This window comes from Sinocyclocheilus rhinocerous, unplaced genomic scaffold, assembly GCF_001515625.1.
Source record: "Sinocyclocheilus rhinocerous isolate Xijiao unplaced genomic scaffold, SAMN03320098_v1.1 scaffold541, whole genome shotgun sequence".
Lineage (NCBI taxonomy): Eukaryota > Metazoa > Chordata > Actinopteri > Cypriniformes > Cyprinidae > Sinocyclocheilus > Sinocyclocheilus rhinocerous.
Window position 1 is genome coordinate 2,428,488 of NW_015658519.1, and position 11,343 is coordinate 2,439,830.

At 37.0% G+C, this 11,343-nt stretch overlaps 1 protein-coding gene across 3 annotated transcripts in view; it reads left to right on the forward strand.

Moving 5' to 3' along the window:
• The first annotated feature begins 496 nt into the window (after nucleotides 1-496).
• septin2 (septin 2) overlaps nucleotides 497-11,343 on the forward strand; it is a 12,318-nt gene continuing 1,471 nt past the window's right edge. For 2 of the 3 annotated variants that reach the window (XM_016530979.1, XM_016530980.1), the window contains exons 1-12: nucleotides 497-606; nucleotides 1,918-1,959; nucleotides 2,155-2,269; nucleotides 3,959-4,045; nucleotides 4,204-4,327; nucleotides 6,534-6,668; nucleotides 6,802-6,919; nucleotides 7,003-7,104; nucleotides 7,856-8,001; nucleotides 8,271-8,393; nucleotides 9,848-9,908; nucleotides 9,989-10,083. In XM_016530979.1, coding sequence (XP_016386465.1) covers nucleotides 1,936-1,959; nucleotides 2,155-2,269; nucleotides 3,959-4,045; nucleotides 4,204-4,327; nucleotides 6,534-6,668; nucleotides 6,802-6,919; nucleotides 7,003-7,104; nucleotides 7,856-8,001; nucleotides 8,271-8,393; nucleotides 9,848-9,908; nucleotides 9,989-10,075 — 1,122 coding nt within the window. In that variant the 5' untranslated portion in view covers nucleotides 497-606; nucleotides 1,918-1,935 and the 3' untranslated portion in view covers nucleotides 10,076-10,083. The remainder of the gene's footprint in view (nucleotides 607-1,917; nucleotides 1,960-2,154; nucleotides 2,270-3,958; nucleotides 4,046-4,203; nucleotides 4,328-6,533; nucleotides 6,669-6,801; nucleotides 6,920-7,002; nucleotides 7,105-7,855; nucleotides 8,002-8,270; nucleotides 8,394-9,847; nucleotides 9,909-9,988; nucleotides 10,084-11,343) is intronic. The other variant, XM_016530981.1, reaches the window with a different exon arrangement.

The following is an 11,343-nucleotide window of genomic DNA, read 5'->3' on the forward strand; positions in this document are numbered from 1 at the left end:
ACCATTGACGATACATTGGATGCTCAAAAGAATTTATTTGTTTGTATTATGTCTTAAATGTTATTATATGCTATTATTTTTTATATGCTGTTGTTGAGTTCTGTCACGACGATCACACGTTTAATCTAAAATCGCTGATTTTGTTCTGTTGAATTCCGAAATGTAGTGTGGCTGAAAGTTTTTTTTTTTTTTTTACTTGTTAAACAATTAGAATAAAATTTAGAGTTGAAATCCTATAATATTAAACAAAATACTAGACACATTATTTTTCTTTTTTTTCTCCATGTAATTAAATCTGAAAAAGAAAGGAATCAAAGAGATACCAAAAAAATTGGAATAACCCTATTTTAAATGTAGGTTTTATGTTTTAATAAGTATAGTTTTGTGCATAATTTAAGTCTGTAAACAACATTTATAATTATCTTCGATACGGAGCTGCGACGGGACTTTTATTTTGAAACAATGAGACCTTTTCACGTTTCTTACTTCACACTTGTGCTTTTGCTGTCGGCGTTTAGTGAGAGTTTTCCGGAATCTCAGGAATTTGGGCTGTTCGTCTCCTCAACCTCCTGCGGTACCGAACTCAAGATTTTCTGCGACTGAAAGGTAGATCGAAACCATTAATCCAATTCATTTCTGTGCTTCAGGTCACAGGTCAGGTTTTATATAATGCGCGACTTTTGCTTGTCTGAAGATTAGCGTGTCATTCGTATCCTCTGTGAATGAGCTCCGTTAACAGAGGTGTGTCACCGTGCGCAGGCTAGAGAGAAATCAAACCCCACAATCCTACATCAACCAACAACATTTACATTACAGATTCTCACTTTTCACTTGATAAGCCTAAGAAAATATGTGTTTTTCCCTTGCCAAAGTCGGTTTCTGATTACGTACTGGGGGAAGGAGGTGCTGTTTACTTTAAACAACACTATTAAAATCGTTGTTCTGTTCGAACTCATCTTATCAGCACTACCCATTTTATTGTTTAATACTGTTATACTGTTTTTACTGCGGATTGTAAAAAATGTATTCTATGTTCGTGATGAGAATAATGACTAGTAATAATAATGACTATTAATAATTAGTTATTGTAACTAAATGTAAGTGTTCACTCCAACCTTATCAAGTTCTTAATTTCATCTCGTTTCTTCAGTCTCTGCTCATTTGATTAATATTGATTTATACGGTCTTTGTATGTCCCTGAGTTCTTATCTTTAGGTCTGGGGCATTTCATCATGTTTGAGTCTCAAACTGTGTCTCAAAATATAGTGATTCACTTCAATGAGTGTGTGTGTGTGCATGTTACATTTTACTGCATTTCTACCAGATACAATATGTCATAACTAGAAAAATGTACATTAAGTTACAAGATTTTATTAATTTACATCATTTTTTTCAGGTCTATAAATCATGATTTTAATATTGGGCTATACCTCACTTTTCAAGTGGGAACCCTGGGAGAGAAAAAAAACAGTTCTTGTCTTGAGGGGTTTATTAAAAGATCTTTTAAGATTATTGTAATGTTTGTTTTCTCTTATATTTCAGTCGTATTGAGGCCCCTGGTAGAAAATCTCTGCTCTAATTAAATAAATATTTGAACTGCATTCAACAAAAATATGGGCATCTAAATAATTACTTTATCAAAATTAAAATGAGTAAACATAGCCTAGGTTTTAGTGCTCTTAACGTAAAATGGCTGGTGCAGGTTTGTGGTGAGACTGATGCTCGCAGACTGGAACTGACTTCCTGTTCCTGTAGAGCTGTGAAACCTTTTTATCGACCGCTTTCTCGTGCATGTAGGCTCATTTCGCGACATCAAGATGGACCATTATTTAAATGCCTATAGTTGGTCTTTAATGTAAAGTGGTAACATCTATATTGTAAATAAGTCCTTTTAAAAAAATCTTTATATTTTTGCAGGTCTGGTTCGAGCTCAAAATGTCTCAAGCCGATAAAATGAAGGTAAGGAAATGAGAGCAGACGGGTGGATGTTGCGCACGGTTTTAGTTTTATGTAGAGATTGATGTGCAAGGAAACTGGGTTTTTTCAAAAAATTTTGTAAGATCTGAATTGAATTGCATTTGAGAGAATCAAGTATTTCAGAGAGCAGTGTATTAAAACGTATTAAATGTGCATATTCTGCTCTCTTATGCTCAGCAGGGACAGTTTACAAACCCAGAGACTCCTGGGTATGTGGGATTTGCGAATTTGCCAAATCAAGTACATCGGAAATCAGTGAAAAAGGGCTTTGAGTTCACTCTCATGGTGGTGGGTAAGTAGCATTGATGTGATGTTTGGAATGTGCCTTGTTATAAACTTGGAAATATTACCAATAAACACTGATCACACTCTTGAACAACTCAATTGACCTATCGGTAAGCCCCTCCCCTCGAACGCAGATGAGCCAATGGCAGTCGAGTATCAGTTGCCCGGGGAGCGGAAATCGGACATCTTTAGGTTTCAGCGCCATAGAGAAACATTGGAAGATCCGAAGCTCGCATCGGTTTAATGGTGTTTATGCTACGAAAATGGAAAAACGATGTGCCTAGGGTACTTGTAACACTTGAGAGGATAGGCAATGTAATTTATTTTATTCCATTTCTTAAATCCAACCAAAACAGAGCAAAATGTCCCTAAGCATTCAACCCCAATCACAATGAAGACGAAAACGTTCATTTTCTGGTTGTCATACTCTCATTAAGTTACACTTTTCATCTGCTCAAGCAGCACCTCGGAAGAAGGTTTTCACTGACAGCTGTCATTGTAAGACAGTGAGCAGCTCCGTTTGTTTGTCCGAGTGAGCAACAGTAACTAAGGGGGGCGGGGCTTACCGATAGGTCAATTGTTGTTTGTATAATCTGAATTGACAGTACAGCTGTCTAATCTCATTAAAGTCAACATTAAATGAAAATTCACCCTGTTTTCTAAATGCAAGTTATTGATCCATCTCACGTTCATCTCCCTCCATTTTTGTGTGCATCACCCAGATCTCAAAATCCATTGAACAACTAATGCATAGAACCAAGTTCCTGACATACATTTTTTCTTTTTTTAATAATCTGCTACTCTCGGGTGTATGTCACTATACGGAAGAAAATATCTGTCGCTTCTATCGTTTCGTCGCAACTTTAACATTAGAATCAGGTTAAGAACAATTCACATGTTTTGAATTAAGTTCTGCTGTGCATATAAATATAAACAGTCTATGCGATTATAATTGAATTTCTAATGTTTCCTTGCTATGTTTATTTCGCAGACAAGCAATTCACCATTAGTTTTCCCATGTAATTTATATAACTATGAGAAACTGTGTTCAGGTCTGTCTTTTTTCTTTTTTTTTCTGCAGTATTAGCGTGAAGTGTGCAGCATAACTCTTTGTGAACATAAGGAGAAATGTCACATCCTAGAAACATCAGGGACAGCAGCTTCCATATTTGGAGGGAAAACACATTTTAGTAGTAGCAAACGTAGTACTTCATGTTTAAATGTTTATTGCGTCGTGAAAATGACTGTGGGAACAAGAGTCTGGCTGCACCACAGCGACGATGAATCCTAGTTTTTTTTAAGACGGCTGGGACTCTCCCCTCAGCCCTGTGAGTGTGTGTGTGTACAGCTGTTGACACACAAATGAGATCTGCTGTGGGGGAGGGTGACCGGGAGCTGCGCGCTCAGCAGAGGCCCATTGTATAGTCATCCCATCGTCTTAAAATAAATCAGAGGAATGCAGAACCTCCGACCGCCAGCCCTTTCACTGCTGCACAGCTTCAGCAAATGATGGAGGGCAGCTCGACTGAGACACAGAAACAAAACACTGACTAGAGGAACAGATGATTGCACAAATGATAAAGTCTACGATGTTTGCTTTGACATTATGCTGTTTATTCTTTGCGAAGGGAAATGTTTTTGTAGTTGATGATAGAATGATTTGGTGTTTCCTCATGAGCACTTCTGCTGTTTTCAGGTGAGTCTGGTTTGGGGAAGTCCACTCTGATCAACAGTTTGTTCCTCACTGATCTCTACCCAGAGAGGGTCATTCCTGGTGCTGCAGGTGAGAGTTTCAACACTGAGGAATTTACATCAGATGTTCAGATTCTTATCAAAAAGTGGTTTGATGTTTATGAGGCAGTTTTGCACAGAAGGTTGGATCTCAGCCTTGTTTTTTGAGTCTTATTTGATGTGGCTTTTATATGTGCTCTTGTCATACAGAGAAGATTGAGCGCACGGTGCAGATCGAGGCCTCGACGGTGGAGATCGAGGAGCGTGGAGTGAAGCTGCGTCTCACTGTGGTCGACACGCCTGGATACGGTGATGCCATCAACAGCCAGGACTGGTGAGGATTACTTTGATGGTCATTATAAATGTTAAAGGGGTCATATGATGTTGCTAAAAAGAACATTATTTTGTGTATTTGGTGTAATGAAATGTGTTTATGCGGTTTAAGGTTAAAAAAACACATTATTTTCCACATACTGTACATCATTGTTTCTCATCTTTCTGAAACGCAAATTTTTACAAAGCTCATCGGTCTGAAAAAGCGAGGTGAGCTGTGATTGGCCAGCTATCCAATGCGTTGTGATTGGCCGAATACCTCAAGAGTGTGAATCTTCCCACATCGTGACGTAGACATGTGGGGGCGTGGTAGAATGAGCCGTTTTAGGTAGGCGTGGTTGACTTAACTTTTATAAAGAATATCTCTTTGGATTTGAGACTTTAGTCTTTGTAACTTTACAGATCTTCTTTATGCACCAAGAGCTTGTAACACTTCAAAGAGAAAGGATAAATTGAAATCGCATCATATGATCTCTTTAACAATGCTCCGCACACTTATAGTCATACATTGTTTTGCTGTAGAAGACATGAATTCATCCATTGGTTTGTACTGATTACAGTCATGATGTGCTTTTTAGACCTTCAACATTTTAGCGTATATTCATTTGCATTTGTATGTACATTAACACTAGTTTGGGGTTGGGAAGATATTTTTGTTTTTGAAAAGTTTTTTAGGCTCTTCCGAGGTTGTATTTATTTGATCAAAAATATTTATTTGATCAAAAATATAGCAAAACCAGTAATATTTTGAAATATTATTACAATTTATAATTGTTGTTTTCTACTGTGATATAGCCCTATTTAAAAAAAAAATGTATTCCTGTAATGGGAAACTGAATTTACAGCATCATTACAGCAGTCTTCAGTGTCACATGATCCTTCAGAAATCATTATGCTCATTGGGTGCTCAAGAAACAATAATAAACTACTAATTTGCTGCTGTTATTAATAGTTAATAAAGTAGTCATTAAGTTTAGGTATTGGGTAGGATTAGGGATGTAGAATATGGTCATGCAGAATATGTGCTTTATAAGTATTAATAATCAGCCAATATGTTAATAATTGGCATGCTAACAAGCAACTAGTTAATAGTGAGAAATGGTCACTATACCAAAGTGTTACCCAAAATACAAAAGAGAGGCATTTATATGAAATAGAAAACTTTTGTGACATTATAATGTCTTTACTTTCACTTTTGATTAATTTAATGCGTCCTTGCTGAATAAAAGTATCAGATTTTAAAAAATCTTACTGCCCGTGCAATCTTTTGAGCAGTAGTGTATTCACAGAGATGGATTTTTATTTAATAGAAATCTTCATTTGTGTTAATTTGAATACAATTATATGCATCTGTGATGGCATGAGAGCGAGTAAATAATTTTTTCTCTTTAAGAGAGCTTTGGTTGGCTTTTTTTATGAAAAGAGACACTTAATGGTGTAACTGGAGACATGAAGAATAGAGAGTGCAGTGGAGGAATGAAGGAAGCGGGTTTCTTTTTTCTTTCTTTGAGTTCTGGGAATGCTGTTCTGCGAGTGGAAGTGGTGAGGCAGGAAACATGTGGGACCTCTTCCTGACTGCTCCCTGACCCACTTGAGCACTAAAACAGCAAAGAGAGGATACTGAAGCGCTCGTGTCTGAAAAAGGAAATGTATTCTGTCACATAAGTTTTATACAAGTGAAACTTGACATTTTAATGCCCCAGTTTTGTACCAGAGTCGACAGAATATATCACTAGCATGTGTGTTAAAATAATTTCAGCCTTTTTATTGGAAGGCTTAGTGCATTTTCTGTGTTTTGCTACCTTTACTCTCATGTTTTACAGTGCAACAGTGCTTGTCCACTTTTTCAGCGTCCTTGGTTTCAGAATATTTTTTGCATACATTTTTCAAATTCAATTTTAAAATATCTTCATTTAGATACAGGTAGTTATTTGGCAAAATATGCATATATAAACATTAACATATAAGTTGTCTGAGAGCTGGTAGACTGACTCAGATAAGGAGAACATTGCTTTAATTCTTTCAGAAGGATACCAGCGTTACAAACGAGTGACGAGAGATACTAGTTTATCTTTAAAAAGACCCTGATCATTTCAGTCTGATCTAAACAGGGAATGGGTCAGTTAAAACTCCTTGAATGTTTCAGTTTTGTTTTGTTTTTAAATCCCTCAAGTGTTTCATGATGTGCTCTGTCTTTTCTTGTACAGTTTTAACACCATTATTGCCTACATCGATGACCAGTTTGAGCGCTACCTGCATGATGAGAGTGGACTCAACCGCAGGCACATTGTGGACAACCGTGTGCACTGCTGCTTCTACTTCATTTCCCCTCTGGGTCACGGGTGAGCTCTTTTTTTTTTACTCAACTGAGAGACATTTTCTGACACCTTCCACTGCCATAGGTGTGAGTTTAAGTCTTCACACCGTTCTATTCTGGATTTAAATGGCTGATTTTCCTATGCTTCAATTGTGTAGGCTGAAGCCTCTAGATGTCCAATTCATGAAGGCCATTCACAACAAAGTGAATGTCGTTCCTGTTATTGCTAAAGCAGATACGCTGACGCTGAGGGAGAGAGAGAGACTCAAGCGCAGAGTAAGCCATTCAGATTTCTTTCCAAAGATGGATTGATCATATGTTTGGTTTGTTGGCTATATGCATTTCTTTACGGGCTCTAGATTCTGGATGAAATCGATGAGCATGGCATCAAGATCTATCACCTCCCTGATGCTGAGTCTGATGAGGATGAAGATTTCAAAGAGCAGACCCGGATTCTCAAGGTATGTGTTTTTTTTCCTCGTATAATTTAAAGAGACCGTTCAGCCAAAGTAAAAATATGACCATTTACACACCTTCATGTTGTTCTAAAGCCATGTGTTTTAAACACTTCCCAAAAAACACAAAAGCACCATAAACATACATTACTGTTCAAATGTTTAGGGTCAGTAAGATTTTTTTTAAAAGAAATTAGTACTGAAATAATTAAGCAGGGAAGCATTAAAAATGATCAAAAGTGACATTAAAACATTTTAATATTACAAAAGTGCATTGTGGTAATCAAAGAATAATTTTGAACAGCTTTGCCATCACAGGAATAAAATACATTTAAAAAAATATATAAAAACGGTTATTTTACATTGTCATGATATTTCACAATATTGCTGTTTTTACTTCATTTAGCATCAAATAAATGTAGAAGTGAGAATTATTCAGACTGGTTTTGGGAATTGTAATTGAAACTGAATTGGGAAACAGATGTCAAGATGTCATTTTTTGTGATCACTTGATGCTTACTGTTTCCTGCTCTTTAGGAGATCGTACCAAGCATCCAAGCTAGGCCGCTTTCTTTTTAAAGGGGTCCTATTATGCTTTTTCACTTTTTCAACTTTAGTTAGTCTGTAATGTTGCTGTTTGAGCATAAAAAAGATCTGCAGTTACAAAGCTCAAAGTCCAAATCAAAAGAAGATATTTTATTTAACAGAAATCACTTTTCAAAAACTACAACGAACGCTCTTCATCTTTCTGTTGTAGGCCAGCATACCGTTCGCCGTGGTGGGATCCAACCAGCAGATTGAGGCTAAGGGGAAGAAAGTGAGAGGGCGTTTGTACCCATGGGGTGTGGTGGAGGTAGAAAACCCAGAACACAACGACTTCCTCAAACTTCGCACCATGCTAATGTAAGTAATTTTAAGTTATCTGCTATTCAATGTTCTAAAATTCTTGATTCTACACACAAAAAAATTAGGCTGTGAAGAAAATTTGAGTTGAGTGTTTAGTCTACAAAACACTGAAAAAACATAAAATATGAGTTGTACTTTTAAACAGTCAAATATATTAAATGGACTGTACCTCTGTCCCTCTCGGCCTCATTTTCATTCTAAGATAATGTCCTATTTCCTCGGTCTCTGTCATTATTGTCTATTGATGGTTATTGTCATCCGTCCAGCACCCACATGCAGGACCTGCAGGAAGTTACTCAGGACCTTCACTACGAGAACTTCCGCTCGGAGCGCCTCAAACGGGGCGGCAGGTTGTCCTCCCACGGTTATATTCTGCCTCTGTCGCCTGCGTACGTACTGCTCTGCTTGTCTTTCTTCACCTCCTCCCTCAACCTCCATGAAAAAAAAACAGCTTTGTGAGTGTAGCCACAGAATATTTGAATATCCCAAACCTGGCCAGACTTAAGTGGATGTATAAAAATAGCAAATTTTTACATAGTCACTTCTCACTTTGCTGAAGACAAATATAGATAGTCATTTGTTATCAGAAATGAAAGGAGAAGAGCAGCATTGCTTTGTCTGGTTTAAGCTGAATCAGTTGATAAACTGTGTTCCATACACTCTAGAGACTAAAGCTTCAGCTGTAAGGTGTGCTGTGTTGACTCTGCAGCGAGCCGTCGGATCTGTGTTCATCAGAGGATAGGAGGAGGAGGTACTGCTGGGAGCTCAGTCACAGCTCCACCTATCCTTCAGCTTGACGCTAGCACTGGCTCTGCTCCTCTTACTGCACACAGACTCTGTTTCAGTCTCACTCATGCAAATACTCAAATACAACATCCTCCGTAACTTTCTGCTCCGCTTATCACACGCTTGCGCTATTAACATGGATTTGTCCTTCTTGTCTTGCCTAAACTCTGCAACGCAAAGCACTCTGCTGGTGGTTTACTAATACAGTTTTTGTCCTGTTGTTTGTTAAATCACAGTTTTCATAATTTAGCAAATACTATTTTGCTAATTTATGTAAATGCTGTGTAATTTTAAGAGCTGTCAATGAATGATTGTATGTATTTATTTATTTATTTATTTCAAAATCAGCACAAATGAACAATTCATGCCCTCTATTTTTCTATCATTGAAGCAGTTTAATCTTAAATGCTGAACAGTTTTGCAAAAAAATTTATTTTATATATACAGTGTATATATATAATAATAGTGATAATATTTGCTATAATCTTAATTTGAGGGCTTTTCTCTGCAAATATTGATATGAATTTAATTGAGTACTTGCAAAATTAAGATAAAATTGAGAAATTGATTCATACGTTCCTATATTTGGTTTAAATGCCAAGCATATTTTTGCAATAAAAAAATAAACAGATTTATAGTGTTATTATTAAATTATGTCTGCTTTTGTTTTCCTGACATCGGAACAGGAATATCTTAAATAACAAGTATTTTTTAGTGAAATAATATTTTTACACTAAATTATGCTTGGCATTTATGTAGGCTATATGTTGATTCCCCCCCCCAATCATTGAATATCTCCATCTAAAAAAATATTTATGTTCATTTGAGGGCTTTTTTCAGCAAATATTTATATGCTTTTAATTCTGATTAATAGACTAATTAAGCTTCATGACATTTCATTGGAGTTTAATTTTTTTTAAACAATTGACAGTTTTGTTTTGACAACAGGAGAAAGTAATTGTGAAGCCTGTGTGTGTCACAAATGACTGATTATTACATATCAGTGCTCAGTACAGCTGTGCGTGCATCTCTTTATACCTGCTATATATACGTGCAGGAAGGCTCCGGAGCCAGAGGAAATGGACAAGGATATGATCTTGCAGGAGAAGGAGGCTGAGGTATGATCTCTCAAACCAAACACAAGCTGAATGCTAATAACACAAATGTTTGAGTGTGACACTGTTTGTGTGTTTCTCAGCTGAGGCGAATGCAGGAGATGATCGCTAAGATGCAGGCGCAGATGCAGAAACAGGGAGACGGAGATGGAGACAGCCCACACCTGTGAGAAACACGGTAAGAGCTCATTACAAACATAAATTAAAACCCCAGATCAACACAACCAAGTCTGTGGTCACAGTATAGTGACCGACTCGTTAAGTATAAGCAGTTCTGCCATCTGAGCTGGTCTTCAGCATTTGATGTTTTGTTTAAAGGGGTCATATGATGTTGCTAAACAGAACATTATTTTGTGTATTTGGTGTAATGAAATGTGTTTATGCGGTTTAAGGTTCAAAAAACACATAATTTTCCACATACTGTACATTATTGTTTCTCCTCTATGCCCTGCCTTTCTGAAACGCTTTGATTTTTACAAAGCTCATCGGTCTGAAAAGCAAGGTGTGCTGTGATTGGCCAGCTATCCAGTGCGTTATGATTGGCCGAATACCTCAAGCGTGTGACGGAAATGTTAGCCCCTTACCATACTGTGATGCCGTGTCCCGGCCGGAGCGATTTATTCAAAAACATGAAAACCCATTATAAACGATATCGTCCTCTTTTGGAAGGCCAAACAAAGTAGTTTCGCTTTCACAACGAAACACACAGCGCCTTCACGACATGGCGGCGGCGGCAACAACAATACTACAGCGAGAATAAAAGTTATGCCTTCTTTCTTTGCGTGAACATTTGGGCGGCGTTATGCAAATCTTCCCACATCGTGACGTAGACATGTGGGGGCGTGTTAGAACGAGCCGTTTTAGGTAGGTGTGGTTGACTCTTAACTTTTATAAAGAATATCTCTTTGGATTTGAGACTTTAGTCTTTGCAACTTTACAGATCTTCTTTATGCACCAAGAGCTTGTAACACTCCAAAGAGAAAGGAAAAATTGAAATCGCATCATATGACCCCTTTAATAATATTGCCACAGTTTTGTAGTGTGATCAATTCAGTGACAATGATATGCCAATAAAGAAGGAACAATCCTTTCGTGTTTTCATTTTATTTTCTGCCCCCAAAAATTGAAGCAGGGTAAAATTAAGAATTAATAAAAGTCAAACAAAATGCCAAGGCATTTTAAATATGGGGGCACAAAACACTAATTAATTCCTATGGAAGCCCGTTTCCGCCACTGAATAAAAAATAAAAAAGGTAATTGCGACTTTTTATCTCACAATTCTGACTTTTTTTCTCATAATTGCGTGATATAAACTCGTAATTGTGAGTTAAAAAGTCATAATTGTTTGTTATAAACTCACAATTGCGAGTTAAAACGTCAGAATTGTGAGATAAAACTTGCAATTCTGACTTTTTTTCTCGCAATTCTGACTTTTTTT